General features: G+C 42.3%; 1 protein-coding gene across 1 annotated transcript in view; it reads left to right on the forward strand.

Moving 5' to 3' along the window:
* The first annotated feature begins 2,628 nt into the window (after positions 1 to 2,628).
* Positions 2,629 to 26,453, forward strand: part of wdr33 (WD repeat domain 33) — a 40,879-nt gene continuing 17,054 nt past the window's right edge. Inside the window, 11 exon segments of the mRNA XM_014139149.2 lie at positions 2,629 to 2,879; positions 5,803 to 6,030; positions 8,536 to 8,604; positions 8,834 to 8,938; positions 12,383 to 12,478; positions 12,721 to 12,872; positions 16,820 to 16,917; positions 23,935 to 24,061; positions 24,491 to 24,645; positions 24,969 to 25,047; positions 25,366 to 25,476. Of these exon segments, the coding sequence (XP_013994624.2) occupies positions 5,827 to 6,030; positions 8,536 to 8,604; positions 8,834 to 8,938; positions 12,383 to 12,478; positions 12,721 to 12,872; positions 16,820 to 16,917; positions 23,935 to 24,061; positions 24,491 to 24,645; positions 24,969 to 25,047; positions 25,366 to 25,476 (1,196 nt within the window). The 5' untranslated portion in view covers positions 2,629 to 2,879; positions 5,803 to 5,826.

Here is a 26,453-nt window from a genome sequence, read left to right on the forward strand (position 1 = left end):
GGTGAAGAAGGCGCATCAGCGCCTCTTCAACCTCAGGAGGCTGAAGAAATGTGGCTTTCCAAAGCCTCATCGGGGACAAACTACCTGCCCTCCAGGACACCTACAGCACCCGATGTCACAGGAAGGCCAAAAAGATCATCAAGGACGTCAACCACCCAAGCCACTGCCTGTTCACCCCGCTACCATCCAGAAGGCGTGGTCAGTACAGGTGCATCAAAGCTGGGACTGACAGACTGGAAAACAGCTTCTATCGCAAGGCCATCAGACTGTTAAACAGCCATCACTAGCACAGAGAGACTGCTGCCTACATACAGACTTGAAATCATTGGCCACTTTAATAAATGGAACACCAGTCACTTTAATAATGCATACATAAAACTCAGCAAAAAAATAAACATCCCTTTTTCAGGACCCTGACTTTCAAAGATAATTCGTAAAAATCCAAATAACTTCACAGATCTTCATTGTAAAGGGTTTAAACACGGTTTCCCACGCTTGTTCATTGAACCATAAACAATTAATGAACATGCACCTGTGGATCGGTCGTTAAGACACTAACAGTTTACAGACGGTAGGCAATTAAGGTCACAGTTATGATAACAGGACACTAAAGAGGCCTTTCTACTGACAATGAAAAACACCAAAAGAAAGATGCCTAGGGTCCCTGCTCATCTGCGTGAACGTGCCTTAGGCATGCTGCAAAGAGGCATGAGGACTGCAGATGTGGCCAGGGCAATAAATTGCAATGTCCGTATTGTGAGACGCGTAAGACAGCGCTACAGGGAGACAGGACGGACAGCTGATCGTCCTCGTAGTGGCAGACCACGTGTAACAACTCCTGCACAGGATCGGTACATCCGAACATCACACCTGCGGAACAGGTACAGGATGGCAACAACAACTGCCCGAGCTACACCAAGAACGCACAATCCCTCCATCAGTGCTCAGACTGTCCGCAATAGGCTGAGAGAGGCTGGATTGAGGGCTTGTAGGCCTGTTGTAAGGCAGGTCCTCACCAGACATCACCGGCAACAACGTCGCCTATGGGCACAAACCCACCAGGGGTGGACCAGACAGGACTGGTAAAAAATGCTCTTCACTGACGAGTCGTGGTTTTGTCTCACCAGGGGTGATGGTCGGATTCGCGTTTATCGTCGAAGGAATGAGCGTTACACCGAGGCCTGTACTTTGGAGCGGGATCGATTTGGAGGTGGCGGGTCCGTCATGGTCTGGGGCGGTGTGTCACAGCATCATCGGACTGAGCTTGTTGTCATTGCAGGCAATCTCAACGCTGTGCATTACAGGGAAGACATCCTCCTCTCTCACGTGGTACCCTTCCTTCAGGCTCATCCTGACATGACCCTCCAGCATGATAATGCCACCAGCCATACTGCTCGTTCTGTGCGTGATTTCCTGCAAGACAGGAATGTCAGTGTTCTGCCATGGCCAGTGAAGAGCCAGGATATCAATCCCATTGAGCACATCTGGTACCTGTTGGATCGGAGGGTGAGGGCTAGGGCCATTCCCCCCAGAAATGTCCGGGAACTTGCAGGTGCCTTGGTGGAAGAGTGGGGTAACATCTCAAAGCAAGAATTGGCAAATCTGCTGCTGTCCATGAGGAGGAGATGCACTGCAGTACTTAATGCAGCTGGTGGCCACACCAGATACTGACTGTTACTTTTGATTTTGACCCCCCTTTGTTCAGGGACACATTATTCAATTTCTGTTAGTCACATGTCTGTGGAACTTGTTCAGTTTCCTCAGTTGTTGAATCTTGTTATGTTCATACAAATATTTACACGTTAAGTTTGCTCAAAATAAACGCACTTGACAGTGCAAGGACGTTTCTTTTTTTGCTGAGTTTATCTTGCATTACTCATCTCATATGTATATACTGTATTCCATACTATCTATTGCATCTTAGCCTATGCCGCTCTGTCATTGTTCATCCATATATTTATATTCATATGTTCTTATTCCTTTCCTTTACTTAGATTTGTGTGTATTAGATATTAGTTGTGGAATTGTTAGATTACTTGTTAGATATTGCTGCACTGTCAGAACTAGAAGCACAAGCTTTTCGCTACACTCACAATAAAATCTGCTAACCTTGTGTATGTGACCAATAACATTTGATTTGATTTTACCGTAGTTTCAAAACTACAATATTTTTTGTAAGGACGCCGGTGCAACAGACGCACCGAGGTCCAGATTAATTGAATGCCCTTATTATTATTTGTAATAGTAGCTAGTAGTAGTAACAGTACCCTAATTATGTGATGACATTAGGAATCTCTAACTGCAGGCTTAATGTAGTCAGTCATGTTGAAAAAAAATGTAATCAACTTTCCACCCTTGAGGAAAACGATTTCAATAATATTGCATTATAACTGCAGTATGCTGCGTCCAAAATAACATCTTTTTTTTTTACTTCAGTAATTTTGCAGTATAACTACGGTTCAACTGCAACTACACTGCAATTAATGTGTCCAAAATATCAAAGTTGACTGCAGATTTTAAAACTGCAATCTTTTTTTGTAAGGGCGCCGGTGCAATAGACGCCTACCCGGGCGCCCGGTCCAGATTATCGAGTCCCCTTAGTGTTATTATTATTAGTTGTAGTAGTACCAGCACCCTAATTACGTGATGACGTTTGAAACTCCCACCGCAGGCGTAATGTAGTCAGTCGTGTTGAAAAAAAATAGAAGCTGAACGAGGAGAAAGCGCCGAAATGGAGGCCGGCGTAGGTGGCTAAACACGAGAAGTGACAAACCGATACATTTTCAATAAACTTTGAGGCGCTTATGATTCTCAAAAAGAGTATATCTGAGAAGAATCTAGTTATCCATAGCTAGATAACTCTGCATTGGATATTGTTGGTGAGTTTCTAAGCATCGCGTTGTTGTTGTAAAGACGACTTCCACCGGGCGCCATTTAATTACGTTGTCAAGTCAGGAACAAAACATCAATTTGAAGAGGAACGGATTGTGATGTCTAATTTCGTGTTAGACACAAACCTTGAAAAAGCTTACTATCCATCCATACACCGTAAACTAATCCCTTAACAGTTTGGCAGCTAACTAACGTTTTTCTTTGTTATTCATATTGACCTACGTTAGCGTGTTAGCTAAGAATTAGCTAGCAAGCGTTAACGTTAGCTGGCTAGCCACCACCTCGTCCATTTCAAAGACTAGTAATGGCTTGTTGACATCAACTTAACTAGTTAGCAAACTTTAGGCTTAGTTTCCCCAAATGAAATACTATTGGGGTCTTAACTATTGCAGTTGGTCAGCAACTTGGATAACAACCAAACCAGCCTGTAACTTCACGTTAACTTAGCTAATCAGCCGATCACTGGTTGCCAGGATCTACTGTGCGCTAGCTAGTATTAGCTCTCTAGCTAACTAGCATAGAAACCTCGTGTACTGCTAGCTAGAAAACGTTACCGCGGCAAGAAATTCCGACTCATAGAACTGAAACAGTAGCCAGCTAGCTTATACATTTAGCTAGCTGTCTTAGTAACCAATAGCTAACCAACCTTAGTTAACTACTGGTAGTTAGCTACCTCTCTGACTCTGGACATAACTTTTCGGGTAACTTTAATTAGCCAATCAATTAGCCTAGAAGTTGATTCCAGTAAACGTTAGCTAGCTACCTCCCAACCATGCTGGCTTTGGACACTCATCGCAGTAAGCTATATTTTGGACCCGGGCTAGGGGTACAAATAAAGTTGTTTGAATAGTTGCATATGTTGCCCTCACAAGTTAGCTAGTTAGGTACGTTTGTCAATTAAACTTCTTTATCGCTTACTTTTGGACATACGTGGAAGTTGTCAATTATACAAATCCAACAAGGAACAATTGCACACCGAATCACTGCATATTTCCTCACTAGTGTCCTGGTTATAATGGACTGTCCTTATGCACAAAATAAAGTGGATTAAATTATGGACACATGTTGGGAAAATGTTGATGTATTGAAAATAATGATTTTGTCAACTTTAGCCTATTTGATATGAGTCATTTTGTGAAGTTTCTGAGCTTAACGTTTGACAAAGGGTATTACTGCCAGTGGGTTCTGTTTTTTACCACATTATGTAAAATGTCTGCTCATTTAGTTATTTACATGTGAAAGTGTAATGAAATGCACTTTGATTAGCCTTTGTTTGTTCTTTAGGCAACTGTGTTCATTCATTGTCATGCCAAACACGTTTCATGCTAAACAGGTATGACATAACATGTATGACATTGATAAAGGAGTTGGCTACAGTGTGGAACCAGAGCATGTTGGAATATTGCTTCATTGCCCAATTATTATAAGTGGTCCCACTCTTTGATGATAAACATATTAGTATCACTTCTAGTTGTAGGATATGTTTGTGTTTTGATGTGTTTGGTCTTTTTCCTTTATGTAAACCCAGCCTTATGCCTATGCTGTGTGTAAAATATGTTTTCTGCAAATGTGTGTACAGTGCTGAATGTTGTTGCTCTAGTAGGCCTATACATAGGCTAATTAGCCTAAACTGAGTTTGTGTGGAAAGTGGGGTGCTCAAAGCTCACTCAGGTACTGCTTACATGCGACATACATGAATGTCAAGGGTGCAATGGCGTATACTGACTGTTGCGTTCTTAGTTTGAATTGTGTTCATGGCAGGCTTGCTGTACACCTAGGTTCACCATAGATTCAATGTACAGAGTAATAAGCTTGTGCACGATAGTATGACAGAACAAAGTTTAAATGTAACCTATAATTGATGCTTGCTAGATGGTATGACTGAAGCCATGTTTTTTTGTTTTTTTTTGTTTCCTATGTCTCTTGTTATGAGAGACGGGCAAAGAAAGTCTGGAAACCTGTTGCAACAACACCCCTTTTGCCACTCATTAATTTAGACTTGCCCATATTCGCATGCTCACCAAACTAGAACTCATCTGAACTGATTTACATCAGTCACTGCTAGTCCAGGGTCAGATGTCTTCATTGACCTAAATAGTAGGTCTGTGAAAGTACCAGTATCGCAATATTTTTTCTTTATTTTTCATGACAAAAGTGAAAACACGAAGCACACCAAACTCTTTGATTCTTTAAGAACCTGCTGTATGTGAAATATTGTGCTATAGCTTGGAAAATTAAATAAATATGACAACATAATGTTTGTTTCCAACATTAGGGCTGATTTCCTAAATAAGTTCATATCTGCTTTGTTTGTTTTCTTGCCACGATACTAATGAGTATCATAATATTGGTATCACCCGGCCCTACTAAATAGGCCTACTTTAAGGTTGTTAGAATTTGGGGTTGGATAGGCTGATCCTAGATTTGTCTAAAATTGTGATCACTTCCCACCTGTGATGTATGTTTGCAGTTTTAGTTGTGCCTTTCCAGTCAGGGAAGGTGTCATGTATTGTTTTTTGAAAAGACAGAACTCTGCAATTAGACAGCATTTACTTATAAGTTGACTGTTCTGAGAATTGTATATTGTTGGTGGTGATAAAGCTTCTTGGTAGAGGAATGTTGCAAATTCCATGCCTAATCAGTTACATGGGCCGAAGTTGAATTTGTCATCTGTAGTTGCAGTATAATTAATCTCCTAAAAAATGGCTGAACAAACCTGTTAGGCCCGATGAGATGGCTTTGATGCCCTTTCAAAATAGTTTTAGTACGTTATATTTTGAAGAAGCACTGCCCAAGTGTTTTTTGAGAATATTGCGTTGTTTATCATTTTCTCTGTACTCATGACACATTACTTTTCAACCAACCGATCAATTGCCTCTCACCTCCGCCCCATCTTCCATCTCTCCCCAGGTTTAAAGGAGCAGCAGATTGACCATGGCGACGGACACCAGCTCCCCGCCACGGTTCTTCCACATGCCGCGGTTCCAGCACCAGGCACCACGGCAGCTCTTTTACAAGCGCCCCGACTTCGCCCAGCAGCAGGCCATGCAGCAGCTCACCTTCGACGGCAAGCGCATGCGTAAGGCTGTCAACCGCAAGACCATCGACTACAACCCCTCGGTCATTAGACACCTGGAGGTAATGGACGTGACATGAAGCATCAGTTATTTTGTGACCAAACTTTTGAGTTCTCTTGTGACCCACTCAATGAACAACCTTTTTCCTGCTACCAAAGCACAGGCGTGTTTCTCGAGAAACTGGACTTTGTGCTGCATTAACACTTGTCCTATTTTCCAAGACAAGTAAAATAAAATCAGACAAGAAATAAAATAAATACACAAATCACTATCAAACTATTTATTCTGATCAAAGGCCAACATTGGAATAATATTTAAATCTGTTGTTCATGTAGGCCTTTACATACATAAAAAAAAAACCCTGCATGTCAAAGAGGTAATATGCAGGTGATACTGGCTTACAGTGTCATGTCCAAACCGATGCTGACATGAGGGAGGTGACAGAAAATGTAGCCTAACTTTAATAAGACTTTTAATTACATAAATATAGGCTAAACGCTGGTAATGTTTGACAAATATTATGAAAGATCGAATCCTACTACAACTTCTCTGACGCTCTTTGGCTCGTTGGATGTGGCAGGGCTTGCAAACTATCACGAATTACAAAGGGAAACCCAGCCACAAGCTGCCCAGTGACGCGACCCTACCAGACGAGCTGAATGCCTTCTATGCTCGCTTCGAGGCAAACATGGAACCATGCATGAGAGCACCACCTGTTCCAGGGGACTAAGTGATCACGCTATCCATAGCCGATGTAAGACCTTTAAACAGGTCGACATTCACAAGGCCGCAGGGGCAGACGGATTACCAGGACGCGTACTCGGAGCATGCGCTGACCACTGTCTTCATTGACGTTTCTCTTCCTCAATAGTGTGCAGCAAATTTTACTATATGAAAAGCCAAAATGAGTATGACATCCTGGCATTTAAAGGATACTACATTTTCTAAATGTTATAAAAGCTTACATTTTGCCCATACCCTACATTACTGCTATTTAGAATGCAAGTACGGCTGTTCAGACACGGCCAGTTTCTAATATCCACACGCAGACATGACAATGAACGTGGAGAGCTGTACTTGAGCCCTCACTCCCACGTATGTACAGTGCATTTGGAATGTATTCAGATCCCTTGACTTTTTCCACATTTTGTTATGTTACAGCCTTATTCTAAAATCGATTTTAAAAAATCCCCCTAACCAGTCTACACACAATACCCCATAATGACAAAGCAAAAACTGTTTTTGTAAAAATAAAATCTAATTTTGGTTGTGTGCTTAGGGTCGTTGTCCTGTTGGAAGGTGAACCTTCGCCCCAGTCTGTCCTGAGTGCTCTGGAGCAAGTTTTCATCAAGGATCTCTCTGTACTTTGCTTTGTTCTTCTTTCCCTCAAACCTGACTAGTCTCCCAGTCCCTGCCGTTGAAAAACATCCCCACAGCATGATGCTGCCACCACCATGCTTCACCGTAGGGATGGTGCCAGGTTTCCTCCAGACGTGTCGCTTGGCATTCAGGCCAAAGAGTTCAATCTTGGTTTTATCAGACCAGAGAATCTTATTTCTCATGGTCTGAGAGTCCTATAGGTGCCTTTTGGAAAACTCCAAGCAGGTTGTCATATGCCTTCTACTGAGGGGCTTCCGTCTGGCCACTTTCCCATAAAGACCTGATTTTTGGAGTGCTGCAGAGATGGTTGTCCTTCTGGAAGGTTCTCCCATCTCCACAGAGAAACTCTGGAGCTCTGTCAGTGACCATTCGGTTCTTGGTCATCTCCCTGACGAACGCCCTTCTTCCCCGATTGCTCAGTTTGGCCGGGCGGCCAGCTCTAGGAAGAGTCTTGGTGGTTACAAACTTCTTCTTTTTAAGAATGGTAGATGCCCCTGTGTTCTTGGGGACCTTCAATGCTGCCTAGACACAATCATGTCTCAGATCTACCTTCGACATCATGGCTTGGTTTTAAATGTAACCTTTATTTAACTAGGCAAGTCAGATGGGAACAAATTCTTATTTACAATGACGACCTACCCTGGCCAAACCCGGACGATGCTGGGCCAATTGTGCGCCGCTCTATGGGACTCCCAATCACGGCCAGATGCGATACAGCCTGGATTCAAACCAGGGACTGTAGTGATACCTCTTGCACTGAGATGCAGTGCCTTAGACTGCTGCGCCTCTCTGGAGCCGCTTGCACCACTCAAATCATGTCCAATCAATAGAATTTTCCAAGTTGTACGATCAATGGAAACAGGATGCACCTGAGCTCAATTTCGAGTCTTATAGCATAGGGTCTGAATACTTATGGAAAGGTTTTTCTGTTATTTTTAATGCATTTGCAAAAATGTCTAAACCTGTTTTCGCTTTGTCATTATGGTGTGTTGTGTGTAGATTGAGGAAAATGTTTTATTTAATCCATTGTAGACTAAGGCTGGAACATAACAAAATGTGAAAACGTAAAGGGGACTGAATACCTTCCGATTGAACTGTATGTATTTGGCTGAAATGTGTTTAAATGCAAAGACCTTTGTCCATTTTTTTCATGGTTCCTTAAATGCTCTCTTTTTCTTGACTGCAGAATCGTTTGTGGCAGAGAGACCACAGAGATTTCCGTGCCATCCAACCAGATGCAGGATGCTACAATGATGTAAGTATGGACGGATACTAGGCTTATATGATTTACAGTTAACTGTGATTTTGACCTTCTGGTGTCTGTAATCTAAGAAGAAAATATGCTATCAATGAATCTGTGTCAGGGTGTTAGCAAGTCCTTGTTCCTGGCTAGATCTGATAAATGTTGTTCCCATTTGTAGACAATATGCTGAAATGTGTGTATTTTTCTCTGTCATCTCCCTTTATTCCTCTGGCTCTTGTAGCTGGTTCCTCCTGTGGGCATCTTGAGTAACCCCATGAATGCAGTTACCACAAAGTTTGTCCGAACTTCCACGAACAAAGTAAAGTGCCCTGTCTTTGTCATAAGGGTAAGATTATTTTCTCTCACACTTTCCGCACTTGTTCAGGGCAGACTACTCGTATTTTTCTGAGACCATGTGAAGCCCATAGTGCAGGGGTGTCACTCAATTCCTGGTGGGCTGTGTGTCATCTGGTTTTTATTGCAGTTCATTTTTGTCCAATTAAGACCGAGACAACCAGGTGAAGGGAGTTCCTAACTAATCATTAGGCAGGTTTCCATAGACAAAAGTAATGTCGCAAAAAACATTGCAGGCAGCGATAGGAGAAATGTTCTAAAGATGGACAAAGTTCTTCTGTTCAGCGGATGGATTTTATTTTGTCTAACTTAAAAAATGTTTAAGTTAAAAAAGTCCCTGACAATGAAAAACATCCCCACAGCGTGATGCTGCCACCACCATGCTTCACCATAGGAATGGTGTCAGGTTTTCTCCAGACGTGACGCTTGGCATTCAGGTCAAAGAGTACAATCTTGGTTTCATCAGACCAGAGAATCTTGTTTTTTATAGACAGAGTCCTTCTGTTGCCTTTTGGCAAACTCCAAGCGGGCTGTCATGTGCCTTTCACTGAGGAGTGGCTTCTGTCTGGCCAATCTCCCATAAAGGCCTGATTGGTGGTGCTGCAGAGATGGTGGTCCTTCTGGAAGGTTCTCCCATCTCCACAGAGAAACATCATTTAAGAATGATGGAGGCCATTGTGTTCTTGGTGACCTTCAATGCTGCAGACATTTTTTGATACCCTTCCCCAGATCTGTGCCTCGACACAATCCTGTCTCGGAGCTCTACGGACAATTCCTTCGACCTCCTGGCTTGGTTTTTGCTCTGACATGCACTGTCAACAGTGGGACCTTATATAGACAGGTGTGTGCCTTTCCAAATCATGTTCAATCAATTGAATTTAGGTATATTTTCTTTCATTTTTTAAATATTTTATTTGCTAAAATTTCTAAAACCCTTTTTTTGCTTTGTCATTATGGGGTATTGTGTGTAGATAAATGAGAGACAAGTATTTAAATTTGAGAATAAGGCTGTAACGTAACAAAATGTTCTGAATGCACTGTAGTGCTCGATTTAAAGAAATCAGCTTTGTTGCTCAATTAAACATCAATACACTGCATTTCAAACAGTCTGGAATTATCCATTGAAGACTTGTAAAATTATACCTAAGCTAAATATAAGCCTTCAACCATTAGACCCACTAATCATTTAATTATTTGATCAAAATAGTTTACCTGCTTTTTTGCAATAATCACTGATCAGGCTTTCAAGTCTGTCTACGAAAATGCCATTTTTACAAATGTAAATAGAACCATGCACATTGCACATCCACCAGTAATGACCAACTTCTGGTAGCAGGCATTGTAGAAAATGTATACAGGTCTCATAAACAATCCCTCAAGCACAAGCCCACTGCTAGTGAGTAGCCAGCTAATCCTTTATATTTAAAGTGTAGCCAACTTGGATCTATTTGCATGCTAACAAGGTAGAACAGTTTAACTGTTATGAATATACCTTCCTGTCCGTCTCCAACTGTTTGAACAACACAGCCCATTCACTTTGTTTAGTCGTTGAACTCAAGTGTCCTAGCTACATGGATAAGAAGATGCTTATTTCTCAGAATTTTAGTGAGTTTCTAATTCCTTATACAAATGCATTTTTTAATGCTCAATGCATGTTTATATAAAACAGACTAGACAGCTTGCACATAAGTCTGTGGCTAAAGTGGTGCTGCCAATACGTGGTACCGCAATGCCGCATGCAACAAACTGACCATTTATTTTCCACAATCATGTTGATTCTTGATACTCCTGTCTTAATAGGGACTGCTCTGTTGTACATTTTGGGAGTTGAAACATAACCTTTGTAACGATACCCTTTTTAAGTTCTTCTCTATTACATGTTGGGACATACCTTAAATGCAAATAGCGAGTTGAAACTGCTTGTTGTCAGAGAGGAAGAAGTGATCTTTAGTCTCTTTGGTAGGGGGAGGGGCTTGGTGTCTGTGCGAGGGGGAAGGTGCACAGAAGGAGCGACGGAAACGAGACCAAGAAAAGACACACTAAGAAAAATACCTTGATTCTTGCGATACAAGCATTTGGAACATCGTGCTAAAACATGCACTACCGTTCAAAAGTTGGGGGTCACTTAGAAATGTCCCTGTTTTTGAAAGAAAAGCACACAAAAAAAATCTATTTAAAATAACATCAAGTTGATCAGAAATACAGTGTGGACATTAATGTTGTAAATGACTATTGTAGCTGGAAACGGCTGATTTTTAATGGAATATCTGCATAGGCATACAGAGGCCCATTATCAGCAACCATCACTCCTGTGTTCCAATGGCACGTTGTTAGCTAATCCAAGTTTATCATTTTAAAAGGCTAATTGATCATTAGAAAACCCTTTTGCAAATATGTTAGCACAGCTGAAAACTGTTGTGCTGATTAAAGAAGCAATAAAACTGGCCTTATTTAGACTAGTTGAGTATCTGGAGCATCAGAATTTGTGGGTTTGATTACAGGTTCAAAATGGCCAGAAACAAATACCTTTCTTCTGAAACTCGTCAGTCTATTCTTGTTCTGCGAAATGAAGGCTATTCCATGCGAGAAATTGCCAAGAAACTGAAGATCTGGTACAACGCTGTGTACTACTCCCTTCACAGAACAGCGCAAACTGGCCCTAACCAGAATAGAAAGTGGAGTGGGAGGCCCCGGTGCACAACTGAGCAAGAGGACAAGTACATTAGTGTCTAGTTTTAGAAACAGACGCCTCATAAATCATCAACTGGCAGCTTCATTAAATAGTACCCGCAAAACACCAGTCTCAACGTCAACAGTGATACGTTGGCACATGAGAATTATTAGAATATGGCAAATATTAGTCAATTCTTGCATTGTATCCATGCTGGCTTTTGTGGGCTACCTGAGACATGAAGCAGTTAGGTGGGAGGGCAGTCGCTAATGCACAATTTTCCTTAATGGAAACACTTCAACCACTTCATTTTTATTCAACACTCAAGATTTTAGCTGACTTTTTTTTGTGTGTGGGGGGGGGGTGTTTTGTCATTATGTCCAGCTGTTTTTATCGACACAACAGTTCAATGGAAATGCAACGTGGCAGCCATTTGTTGCATCTAGTTTCTATGCAAACTTTTTAAATGTCGACAAAAAAATCATTGGATAAGTTTATGGAAACATAGCTCATGCCCTTAATTGATCAATCGAGTACAAGGGATGAGCCAAAACCCACACACTTGGCCCACCAGGAAATGAGTTTTCTGCCGAATATAAATGGGCACTTCAGAATGTGATTACTAAGTTCAATCTCACTCTCTTCCTTTTCTTACCTATTTTTGTTCCCTTCTTCATTACCCCTTTAATTGATCAAACTATTCCTCCCCACCTCCCTTTCTCTCCGTATCTCATCGTCTCCTCCATCCCTCTCCCTCGTTCATAGTGGACTCCTGAGGGGAGGCGACTTGTCACAGGAGCCTCCAGTGGGGAGTTCACCTTGTGGAACGGACTCACCTTCAACTTTGAGACCATCTTACAGGTGAACATTGAATCCACCCTCCTACAACACTTTACAATGAACTTAACCCTTGGCTCCGCCGGCTGAATACACTTTCTTAAAAAAAATTGTTTAAGGTTGGCATGGGGTTAGCGAACCACCGCATGGAACCACAATAAATGTTGGCTGTATATCCACTGTCTTGTAGAAAGGTGTTTCCAGCCCTGTGTTTTTGGTCCTAGTGCTCTCTCTGACTATGTCTGTCTCTCCTCTACTCCCCTCAGGCCCATGACAGCCCCGTGCGGGCCATGACCTGGTCTCACAATGACATGTGGATGCTGACGGCTGACCACGGCGGCTACGTCAAGTACTGGCAGTCCAACATGAACAACGTCAAGATGTTCCAGGCTCACAAGGAGGCGATTAGAGAGGCCAGGTCTATACACAATCTACCATTTTCTGTAGTTAACCCCAGCCTATTACTGTTGTTATTGCTGTTTCCCCTGAAAATGATTGATAAATGTACGTCTGTGCTGTCGCAACACTGCACTGATCTCTGCTTATTGCCATCATCATTGCCTGTGGCTCATGATGAGTTGTGTATCTTGATTTTTTCTATACATAACTACTATGTACAGAAAAGGTTGATTTTCACGGTGTTGTTAAATAAAGTGTTGATCTATATTCAAAAGGTATTGGCGCACGTTAAAAGACTACTGGTTTACATAGATGAGCCCAGAGGGACAGAGTAATACCGAATAAAGTGGAGAGGTTGCACTTTACGTTGCTGCATAGGGAGTTTTGAATGTGGCGCACTTCCACAAGGGGACAGTATTATCCCTCTTATGGACACACATAGGGTCTCTCCATACACACACTTTACCACAGTCCCATGGTTGGTTTGAAGTTTTTTGAGATGTAGGCAAATGCATATCTACAATTCCCACCTTTTTGAATCTACCAATATTGCCACCCCCATGTTGTCTCCCGTTTAATTTATCCCAGTAACAAAACCCACATCCACAAGTGACCCCCCATAGCTTCTTGAATAAAGACTTTCTGTTGAACACGCAACCAAATTTCCTCTGGGGTTAGAGCAGTTGGCTATCACCCTTCACTTTCAATTCCTATGCAACCCACAAGGTCGCTTTGACCACCCACCTTCCCACCACCCCAATAACCCTTGGAAAATTCAAAGTTAAAGATGCACTATGAAGAAATCGGTCCGCCATTGCTTCGTTGCTAAAATTCTAATAGTTCGCCTAATTGTCAGTTTGTGACAAAACAAGCAAGTATAGTGTAGAGAATCATTGTGTAGAGAATCATTGTACTATCTAAACCGCTGTGAAATATTGCATTTTCAGCTGTTTGAAGCTTGTGTACAAAACCGAAAGTAAAAGATGCAAAAATGAAACTTAAGCACAGGAAGTATAGAAATAGTCCACATAGAACAAATCTACCGCTTCTTAGACTTGCTTTCAATGAGTGACAGATCTGACACACTTTTTTAAGTGCATTTCGTTGGGTCAGTCAAAAAGTTCAATATTGCAGCTTTAATATCTACATTGAATGGGGCGGTGGAGTTAAAGTGATTTATTGAATAAAAGGTTGCCATTGTGTATATTTCTACCTTTGGTGGTGGTTGCCTTCATGGAGCTTTACGAAAATATTCAATAAAGATCATGAATAGGGTTTTATGCTGGGTTTATCTCTGACCTAAAACAACTTAAAGCTTCACTTTTGAATACATAATTTCTCAATGCCACAACTTATTTTCATTGACTGTTAATGTTTGTGAGACACTTTTACTGTCTTGTTGTTAATGTTTAACGTGCATTGAATCTCCAGGACCAATTGAAAATAAAGCGTCTTAGGGCTGTGGTCATAGCCCTGAGAAAATATTGACAGGAGGAAAAGGGCACTGACATCATACAAGCATTGATGGCTATGCTCCAAAACTGAAGATTGAAAATAGGGAACTAGTCAAGAAGTTCCTCAGGTGTCTTATGTCAGGTGTAGGCTGTCTTTGCTCTTGGTATGAATCAAGTTTGGGCCTATAGGCTGGGTGGTCAGGGGGGCTCTAGTATGTTAGTTCATCACCATGTTACAACTGTTGCTCCAACTACAGATAGAGCCATATGATCTGATTGACTAACAGGAATGCATTACCTCATGACGCTGTAAAAATAAATCAGTTTGTCTGTTTTCAGACCTAGGCCTAAGCAAATCTGGAAATAATATGGTGCCACTGCTTATCATTTCCATTATTTTGTAAAGTGTATATTGCTTGATCCACAAAACAGATCACCTGGGACATATCTCAACAGAAGTCCAGTTGGTCAAATACTACTGCTCTGTAATCTCACACTAGACATCCCAGTTACATTTTCCCCTAGCTTCGACTTGTTTGTGTGCACAAATCTGATTAGTTCATGCATTATGGCCGTTTCACAAGGTGTAGTGGAGGGCAAGGCGGAGCCATATTGGCTTCACCTCTCTGATCATCTCCGTCTGTAAACACTGAAGGGAATAGGAATAGAGGTGGGTAGGACCGCAATGGGACTGACTGAGTTGTTGAAGATCATGAATCGCTTGCAGATATTGTGCATGTTGATAAGAAGGGCAGGTTTAGATTTAATTTTGAATTTCAACAGAACTTCGATTTTTAGCTGGCTTGCTTACTGTTGCTGTAGTGTAAGGCCAAGACAAATGCACTTATTGTAGGTATTGGTAATTTGTGGTGGAGTATAGATGGTAATGCTTGTGTAAACTGAGAAAGATTAATTTAACTTGGGTTTACGTCTAGTGTGAAGCTTACTTTTGGGTTATAGTTTAGACCTGATTGTGTGTTTTTAATTTTTATTGTTATACATATGTATGTGGACACCTGCTCATCGAACATCTCATTCCAAAATCAGGCATTAATATGGAGTTGGTCCACCCCTTTGCTGCTAGAACAGCCTCCACTCTTCTGGGAAGGCTTTCCACTAGATGTTGGAACTTTGCTGCGGGTACTTGCTTCCATTCAGCCACAAGAGCATTAGTGAGGTTAGTGAGGGCAATGATATTGGGCGATTAGGCCTGGCTCTGTCGGCATTCCAATTCATCTCAAAGGTGTTCAATGGGGTTGAGGTCAGGGCTCTGTGCAGGCCAGTCACGTTCTTCCACTCCGATCTCAACAAACCATTTCTGTATAGACCTTGCTTTGTGCACGAGGGCATTGTCATGCTGAAGAGGGAAAGGGCCTTCCCCCAAACTGTTGCCACAAAGTTGGAAGCACAGAATTGTCTAGAATGTCATTGCATGCTGTAGCTTTAAGATTTCCCTTCAGTAGAACTAAGGGGCCTAGCCCGAACCATGAAAAACAGCCCCAGACCATTATTCTTCCTCCACCAAACTTTACAGTTGGCACTATGCTTTGGGGAAGGTTGCGTTCTCCTGGCATCTGCCAAATCCAGATTCGTCCGTCGGACTGCTAGATGGTGAAGCGTGATTCATCACTCCAGAGAAGGCGTTTCCACCGCTCCAGAGTCCATTGGCGGCAAGCTTGACACCTCTCCAGCCGACGCTTGGCATTGCACATGGTGTTCTTAGGCTTGTGTGCAGCTGCTCTGCCATGGAAACCCATTTCATGAAGTTCCCGTCGAGCAGTTCTCGTGCAGACGTTGGTTCCAGAGGCAGTTTGGAAGTCGGTACTGAGTGTTGCAACCGAGGACAGACGATCTTTACGTGCTTCAGCACTTGGCTTTCATGTTCTATGAGCTTGTGTGGTCTACCACTTCGCGGCTGATCCGTTGTTGCTCCTAGACGTTTCCACTTCACAATAACAGCACTTAAAGTTGACCGGGACAGCTCTAGCAGGGCAGACATATGATGAACTGACTTGTTGGAAAGGTGGTATCTTATGACGGTGCCACGTTAAGTCACTGAGCTCTTCATTAAGGCCATTCTACTGCCAATGTTTGTCTATGGAAATTGCATGGCTGTGCTCAATTTTATATACTGGTCAGCCACGGGTGTGGCTGAAATAGCCGAATCCACTAATTTGAAGGGGTGTCCACATACTTTTGTATATATAGTGTAGGTGTTTCATTTTGGGTAGATACGTTCTAGTGTATTGACTCAACGTGTTGTGGGGAAAGACTGTTGAATGAAATAGTATTTGTCTTGAGTTTCCATTACTGGTCCGGTCAAGTTTTGTGAATTTTGTTAAATGCCACTACACAGCTTGATGGGAGAGGTTGCTGTTGTGCCCAGGAGATGCCCCCTTAAGTGGTTGTACTGTACTAAGTTGTACTTGGATTTGACCCTGTTGTAAACCCTGGGAGCCCAACTGTGTCTTCCTGCATTGTTGATTCTCTTCCTGCCTCACTCTGTCTTCAGTTTCTCACCTACGGATAATAAATTTGCCACTTGCTCTGATGACGGAACCGTACGCATCTGGGACTTTCTACGCTGTCACGAGGAGAGAATTCTCAGAGGTATGTTTTCTGTTTGAATACACATACAGCTGTACCTAATTGATACACATCACTGAACACTGACTCACCCCCCCTCCCCCCGAAAAAGACACTCCTGCAGACACTTTTAGGTGACTGCGCTGCAACATGTACCTTTACTGTAACCATAAGTCTGAACCATCCATGAACACAAACCTTGGTGATTGTATAGGTAGGCCTAGCCCAACACCAACTAGGCACGTTGCATGAGCATTGACTTTTAATTGCGTTAATTGTATTTTATATAATACAGCTATAAAGGCTAAAGCTAGTTCAGTTTCCAAACATATATGTCGTACATAATGTATTTTTACGTGGTGAAGTTAGTTAGTAACAGTTATTCCAATCGTTTTTGAGTTGGTGAAAGACTTTGGGCTCTGCAGTACAGAAGCATTGACGTTTAGCATACTATCATTAGCATATTTATTTCATGTTTATTATTTTTGGTACACCATACTTATGGCGTTAGATAAACCATAGTAGCTAGGTTTTTGAAGCTGCAGTTACAGTTCACACCACTATCTGCAGTAATGAACAGCTGCTTCTTTTCATCTAGCTAGCTAGAACTGTTTAGTGTTACACGGATGCCTATGAGTTTGCCATTAATCAGTTTTAAGCAGCGTACTACTGACTTAATATTACGTAAAAAGTTTTTTTTATTTTGTTGTACAGTAGTGGTCATCTAGGGACAAGCATAACTGATCATCTTTGGTCTCAATACTGCTTATGTTGGGCGGTCATCTCCTTTTAATATCAGAATTACAAAATCATTCACTGTTTTAAAATGGAAGTTAATATTTTGCACCTTAATGTTAGATGGTTTCTTAATGTTTTCCTTAATATTCCTTTATGTTTAATGGTTCTTCCCCTGAGGTAGTCTATGGGCCAGGAGAAACTGTAATCCATGGCCACAGCCAGCTAAAAATCAATGGGAGTAATGGGGCAAGTCGCACCCGTTAAAAATGGAATGGCCGAATAGCTTAATAATTTGGTTTGATGTTACTTAAAGGTGATTAGAATTTTTTTCCCCTCCAGCAACCGCATGTAACCACTCCCATTTAAATTTTTAGATAACGATGGCTAAAGTTAGCTGAAGTTTGTAGTTGCTGTTTAAAGAAACCGTGGATTACATTTTGTACTGGCCCATCAACTACTTTCATGAGCAACTATCTTACATTAAGTTGTACAATACTGAACGTCCCCTTTATTGTTCATCTTTCAATACCATTACATGCACTAATACAGTGCATACAGAAAGTATTCAGACCCCTTGACTTTTTCCACATTTTGTTATGCTGCAGCCTTATTCTAAAATGTATTCAATATTTTTTTCCATCAATCCCCACATAATACCCCATAATGACAAAGCGAAAAATAGGTTTTTAGAAGTGTTTGCAAATTTATAAAAATAAAAAAAGACCTCATTTACATAAGTATTCAGACCCTTTGCTTTAAGACTTGAAATTGAGCTCAGGTGCATTTTGTTTCCATTGATCATCCTTGGGATGTTTCTACAACTTGATTGGAGTCCACCTGTGGTAAATTAAATTGATTGGACATGATTTAGAAAGGCACACACCTGTCTATATAAGGTCCCACAGTTGACAGTGCATGTCAGATCAAAAACCAAGCCATGAGGTTAAAGGAATTGTCCATAGAGCTCCGAGACAGGATTGTGTCGAGGCATAGGTCTGGGGAAGGATGCCAAAAAATGTCTGCAGCATTGAAGGTCCCCAAGAACACAGTGGCCTTCATCATTCTTAAATGGAAGAAATTTGGAACCACCAAGACTCTTCTAAGAGCTGGCTGCCCGGCCAAATTGAGCAATCGGGGGAGAGTGCCCTTGGTCAGGGAGGTGACCAAGAACCCGATGGTCACGCTGACTGAGCTCTAGAGTTCCTCTGTGGAGATTGGGAGAACCTTCTAGAAGGACAACCATCTCTGCAGCACTCCAACAATCAAGCCTTTATGGTAGAGTGGCCAGACAGAAGGCACTACTCAGTAAAAGGCACATGACAGCCCGCTTGAAGTTTGCTAAACAAGATTCTCTGGTTTGATGAAACCAAGATGGAACTCTTTGGCTTCAATGCCAATCGTCACTTCTGGAGGAAACCTGGCATTATCCCTACGGTGAAGCATGGTGGCGGCAGTATCATGTTGTGGGGATGTTTTTCAGCGGCAGGGACTGGGAGACTAGTCAGGATCGAGGGAAAGAGGAACGGAGCAAAGTACAGAGATCCTTGATGAAAACCTGCTCCAGAGCACTCAGGACCTCAGACTGGGGCAAAGGTTCACCTTCCAACTATACAATGACCGTAAGCACACAGCCAAGACAACGCAGAAGTGGCTTCCGGGACAAGTCTTAATGTCCTTGAGTGGCCCGGACTTGAACCCAATCAAACTTCTCTGGAGAGATCTAAATATAGCTGTGCAGCGACGCTCCCTATCCAACCTGATCTGCAGAGAAGAATGGGAGAAGCTTGTAGCGTCATCCCCCAGAAGATTCAAGGCTGTAATCGCTGCCAAAGGTGCTTCAACAAAGTACTGAGTCTGACCTGTTCACCGGACGTGCTTGTTGCACCCTCGACAACTACTATGATTATTATTATTTGACCATGCTGGTCATTTATGAACATTTTAACATTTTGACCATGTTCTGTTATAATATCCACCCTGCACAGCCAGAAGAGGACTGGCCACCCCTCATAGCCTGGTTCCTCTCTAGGTTTCTTCCTAGGTTTTTGGCCTTTCTAGGGAGTTTTTCCTAGGGAGTTTTTCCTAGCCACCGTGCTTCTTTCACATGCTTTGCTTGCTGTTTGGGGTTTTAGGCTGGGTTTCTGTACAGCACTTTGAGAATATCAGCTGATGTACGAAGGGCTATATAAAAATAAATTTGATTTGATTTGAGTAAAAGGTCTGAATACTATGTAAATGTGATATTTCCGTTTTTTTATTTTGTATAAATTTGCAAACATTTCTCAACACCTGTGTTTGCATTGTCATTATTATGTGTAGATTGATGAGCGGGAAAAAAAAACATTTAATGCATTTTAGAACAAGGCTGTATTGTAACAAAATGTGGAAAATACTTTCCGAATGCACTGTAGGCTGAGCAGGATTTATTAGTGATGGTATATACTATATTCACAGGAACTGGTTTCAGTGTCCCATCCCCTTGTATATTAGTACATCATAAGACTACACGGTTTGGTGTGTTTTCTGTAGTGTGTCCTATGTCAGGATCAGGATGGTTCAGCATGATTCACAGTCACATCAAGTCTTTGTTGCATAAACACCCTAGTCAGGAAAAAACGTTCCTCCTTGATAACATGCTTTGCTTTCTCTTAATAATTGCTGGGAAGGGATAGCCTTGTTGCCGGTCTCTGCTCAGCTATTACATTCCACTCCTTGTACTCCGTGTAATTTGTCTTTGGCACATGACACAGAGTACAAGGAGTGAGTGGATTGTTAGACAGGTACTCAGACTAGCGAAGGGATTGGGAGTAATTCATTGTAGTGCATGTTTGCATCCTTGTGCGAATTGAATAAAATGCTTTCAGCCAAGTATGAATAAAGCAAACATCTTGTTTTAGTATTATGCTAATATGTTCACAGTTGCAGTTTGACAATTTGTGTACGTTAACTATTCACAGGCCATGCAGAAAGTTTAGGTCTAATCTGCAATTGGCTTATTCACAGATTCTGTACCATGTGTGCAAGTTTACTTGTCGTCCGACTTCGGTTAAGGCCCTTCTGCATGCTTTATTTATTTTGAAACAAAATCATTTTTACTGTGCTCATTGAAGAATAATGCATAAATGATCACTTAGCCTACTTGAAACCAGTTTGTCTTGCTTTTTTTTTTTTTTTTTAGCCTTTCAATAAACTAAACTTTTCTGTGCTCATTGAAGAATAAATGCAGAATTTTACTTTTACTTGAAACAAGTTTGCCGTTTCTTTTCCCTCTACTAGACACCCTGATATTTTGAAAATAACCTAATGCGTTACCATTGGTTGACAATGGTTGTTTTGATTTGTGGGTATTGAGAAGCCTTGTGTACAAAAACTAGAGATATACTCAAAGATTTGTGCAAATCTTGAGTGAATTGACTTTTAATTTATATACACTCAGCAAAAAAAGAAACGTCCTCTCACTGTCAACTGCGTTTATTTTCAGCAAACTTAACGTGTAAATATTTGTATGAACATAAGATTCAACAACTGAGACATAAACTGAACAAGTTCCACAGACATGTGACTAACAGAAATTGAATAATGTGTCCCTGAACAAAGGGGTGGTCAAAATCAAAAGTAACAGTCAGTATCTGGTGTGGCCACCAGCTGCATTAAGTACTGCAGTGCATCTCCTCCTCATGGACAGCAGCAGATTTGCCTGTTCTTGCTGTGAGATGTTACCCCAGTCTTCCACCAAGGTACCTGCAAGTTCCTGGACACTTCTGGGGGGAATGACCTTAGCCCTCACCCTCCAATCCAACAGGTCCCAGACATGCTCAATGGGATTGAGATCCGGGCTCTTCGCTGGCCATGGCAGAACACTGACATACCTGTCTTGCAGGAAATCACGCACAGAACGAGCAGTATGGCTGGTGGCATTGTCATGCTGGAGGGTCATGTCAGGATGAACCTGCAGGAAGGGTACCACATGAGGGAGGAGGATGTCTTCCCTGTAACACACAGCATTGAGATTGCCTGCAATGACAACAAGCTCAGTCCGATGATGCTGTGACACACCGCCCCAGACCATGACGGACCCTCCACCTCCAAATCGATCCAACTCCAGAGTACAGGCCTCGGTGTAACGCTCATTCCTTCGACGATAAACGTGAATCCGACCATCGCCCCTAGTGAGACAAAACCACAACTCGTCAGTGAAGAGCACTTTTTACCGGTCCTGTCTGGTCCACCCCTGGTGGGTTTGTGTCCATAGGCGACGTTGTTGCCGGTGATGTCTGGTGAGGACCTGCCTTACAACAGGCCTACAAGCCCTCAATCCAGTCTCTCTCAGCCTATTTTGGACAGTCTGAGCACTGATGGAGGGATTGTGCGTTCCTGGTGTAACTAGGGCAGTTGTTGTTGCCATCCTGTACCTGTTCTGCAGGTGTGATGTTCGAATGTACCGATCCTGTGCAGGTGTTGTTACACGTGGTCTGCCACTGTGAAGATGATCAGCTGTCCGTCCTGTCTCCCTGTAGCGCTGTCTTAGGCGTCTCACAGTACTGACATTGCAATTTATTGCCCTGGCCACATCTGCAGTCCTCATGCCTCCTTGCAGCATGCCTAAGGCACATTCACGCAGATGAGCAGGGACCCTGGGCATCTTTCTTTTGGTGTTTTTCAGAGTCAGTGGAAAGGCCTCTTTAGTGTCCTAAGTTTTCATAACTGTGACCTTAATTGCCTACCGTCTGTAAGCTGTTAGTGTCTTAACGACCGTTCCACAGGTGCATTTTCATTAATTGTTTACGGTTCATTGAACAAGCATGGGAAACAGTGTTTAAAACCCTTTACAATGAAGATCTGTGAAGTTATTTGGATTTTTACGAATTATCTTTGAAAGACAGTGTCCTGAAAAAGGGACGTTTCTTTTTTTGCTGAGTTTTTCACTACTCCCTTCGTTTTGTTTCCACTTTAATAAATTGTTTGATGTAGCTATCAATTTACCCATTTGTCTTATGTTCTTATTCAAATAATGTGCTTTTACAGCAGAAATGCCTTGCTGCACTTCTAGGTAAAAATGGATTTAGTACTATTTTACTATATAGTCAAAAGGCAAAATTAGCAGCTTTTAACTAAAGTTAATGTAGCAAGTACCCCCCCCCTCCTCCCCCTGATCTTGTCTGGTGTAGTAAGGGAACCACAAAGCATTTGTGTTATGTGAGATGGAGTTGTTTCAAACATTAACACAGGTATGAAGGACCCAGCAGACTGAGGACATTATTTTCAATGTAACCTGTATTTGTATCATTTTGAATTAAGTTGAACATGTTGTTTTTAAAAGCTATCAAACTAAGCTAGTTGGAATGTGGAATGTGCCAAGCCATGATTATCTAAGATGTGTCTTAGACTGTGAGGATGCTGAATCGCAGGGTATCCAATCTCTAGTGTGCAGATGATTTACACACACACAGTCAATCTGCACCCATTTAAAGCCAGACAAAGTGAATTGTCTTCTCACTCCTTCACCATGTTTTGTTTTTACACGGAAGTACATTATCACAAGCATATATCTACCTGTGCACATATTCTTGAAATGGAACCCCTGTGTGTGCTTTCATGTAAATATTTAGGCTGAAGGGGTTACACGCAAGAATGCGCTGCTCACAATCACTTGATGTAAACTGTCATAAATCCCAGCATATTTGTTTGTAGAATGTTAAACTGCACATAGCAATATCAGGTAAAACAAAGGCAACGTTTATTTGGTGTCATGTAGTGTTTATGTAGACCTGAAGAAGGACTTACTTACTACTTGTAGAATCAAAAGGTAAAATTGTTGAGTGCCTAACACCCAGAGGAATTGGCTTAGTTAATTTGTTCCAAATTTTTACAAGGTCTACCAGTCATGTTATCACCAATGGTTTGTACACTCATGTATCTCCTATCACACAAATGTACACATTGTTAAACCTTGTTGGTGTCTCAATTAAGTTTGTTCACCTCTTTTGCTCTCTCTTGGCATACACACACACTTTGCAATCTTCCGGTATGAGTAATTACTTTGGATTTGGTCTGCTACCACATCTACTATTTTAATAATGTATGTGCATTGGTACAAGTATATTGCCCAAGTTTTATGTGTAGTCACCCCACAGTGAGTGAGGGTGGAATTGAGTGACTCCCCTAAACACACACACACACACACACAGTCTTTGTCACACACACCCGTAGACCGCACCACCTCTTACATTCACATACAAGTGAACGATTTGTATATTTGTCCTGTCCACACCTACAGATACTAAAGTTGTTCTTCCTCCACAGGTCACGGAGCTGACGTGAAGTGCGTGGACTGGCATCCCACTAAAGGCCTGGTGGTTTCTGGGAGCAAAGATAGCCAGCAGCCAATAAAATTCTGGGATCCAAAGACAGGACAGAGTTTGGCCACACTGTGAGTTTTACCCAAAGGCAGCGGAAAGTGGCATAAAGCACCTCATCCCCAAAACCCAGAGCCGCCTGAGAAATTATCTAATAAAATGTGGTATTTCTCCGTAACAATTTGTGCTTTCTTGTTAAAATTGTTGTTACTATGTCGTTTCTCAGTAGATGACTGATGTTAAAGGGAGCTGTAAAATAGTTCAATCCTTTTTAAAATGCTTGAGGCAACTTGGAGGACAGAAAGAAACTTATACCCTTTTTACACTACTGTGCCAAGCTGATCCGTACTGTGCTGGCTCTGATATTCGTCCTTTCTACACGGTTCAGGCAGCAAACGGATGCACAACCAGGCCTGCACAGTACAGCTCGGCTCTGCTTAGTAGTGTGTAGAAGGTATCAGTACCTTACTCTCTTCCCATCTTTCACCCTACCTCTCCGTCAGTCACGCCCATAAGAACACGGTGATGGAGGTGAAGTGGAACCTGAACGGTAACTGGCTGCTGACAGCGTCCCGCGACCACCTGTGTAAGCTCTTTGACATCCGCAACCTCAAGGAGGAGCTGCAAGTGTTCCGGGGCCACAAGAAAGAGGCCACAGGTATGCTTTGGCTTGACTAACTTGACTTGGCCTATTCCATTTAGCACCTAGTTCAGCAAGTGGCCTCTGCTCTAGTTAGAGGAATGTTATGATGCCAAATGTTGCTTAGTTTATTTACCGTGTATTCATGTGTGTGTATGTGGTTGAATATCATGTGTTTCTATGGATTATTTCTGCTGTGCTCTGTCAAGGATGTGAATACGTCCTCTATCGTTTTTACTGGTGCAGGAGAAACTCCTTGAGTTGACAGACCACTTTATTTTTGAGATATTAAACTTATGTTAGTGAAATATGTGTGTTAACCCTTTGTCTCCTGTCTCCAGCTGTAGCGTGGCACCCTGTCCACGAGGGCCTGTTCGCCAGCGGAGGCTCGGACGGATCCCTCCTCTTCTGGAACGTAGGGTAAGAGTGACAGCTCAAGCCTCAAATCAACACACAGGTTCTCATGTCCTCTACCAATCACTTGCCAGAGGCTTGATTCCTTTGCCGGACTGTCATTTCAATGAACAAAGTAAAAAATGTATGATTGCAAGCATTAATCGTGTGTAAGAGGCAATGCTCATAAATGTAGTCTGGATGCCTCTGAAAGTGAGTAATTCCTACACAAACCCTGTAGTCATGACATTAGACTTGTTACAAAGGACTGGGTTCATTACCAATTATGACCATTTCATGTGACATCCCGCTCTGATCATGTATTCCTCCTGTGCTTTCTGTCAGTGTGGAGAAGGAGGTGGGTGGAATGGAGATGGCCCATGAGGGCATGATCTGGAGCCTGGCGTGGCACCCGCTCGGACACATCCTCTGCTCGGGATCCAACGACCACACCAGGTAAGCTTACAAGTTGCATACAGTGCATTCGGAAAGTAATCAGTCCCCTTGACGTTTTCCACGTTTTGTTACATTAGAGCCTTAATACAACATTTTCCTCAATCTACACACAATAGCCCATAATGACAAAGCGAAAACGGGTTTTTATACATTTCTGCAAATGTATTAAACATAGTAAATGGATACCTTATTTACATAAGTATTCAGACCCTTTGCTATGACACTTGAAATTTGAGCTCAGGTGCATCCTGTTTCCACTGATCATCCTTGAGATGTTTGATTGGGCATGATTTGCAAAGGCACACACCTGTCTATATAAGGTCCCACAGTTGACAGTGTATGTCAGGGCAAAAACCAAGCCATGTGGTCGAAGGAATTGTCTGTAGAGCTCCGAGACAGGATTGTGTCGGCACAGATCTGGGGAAGGGTACAAAAAAATGTCTGCAGCATTGAAGGTCCCCAAGAACACAATGGCCTCCATCATTCTTCAATGGAAGAAGTTTGGAACCACCAAGACTCTACCTAGAGCAGGCCGCCCAGGCCAAACTGAGCAGTTGGGGGAGAAGGGCCTTGGACAGGGAGATAACCAAGAACCCGATGGTTACTGTGACAAAGCTCCAGAGTGGAGATGGGAGAATCTTCCAGAAGGACAACCATATCTGCAGCACTCCAACAATCATGCCTTTATGGTAGAGTGGCCAGACAGAAGCCACTCCTCAGTAAACATTTGCCAAAAGGCACCTAAAGGACTCTCAGACAATGAGAAACAAGATTCTCTGTTCAGATGAAACCAAGATGGAACTCTTGGGCCTGAATGCCAAGCGTCACGTCTGGAGGAAACCTGGCACCATCCCTACGTGAATCATGGTGGTGGCAGCATCATGCTGTGGGGATGTTTTTCAGCGGCAGGGACTGGGAGACTAGTCAGGATCGAGGGAATGAGGAACCGAACAAAGTACAGAGAGATCCTTGATGAA

The sequence above is a fragment of the Salmo salar genome, chromosome ssa14 (genome assembly GCF_905237065.1).
Source record: "Salmo salar chromosome ssa14, Ssal_v3.1, whole genome shotgun sequence".
NCBI classification, from domain to species: domain Eukaryota; kingdom Metazoa; phylum Chordata; class Actinopteri; order Salmoniformes; family Salmonidae; genus Salmo; species Salmo salar.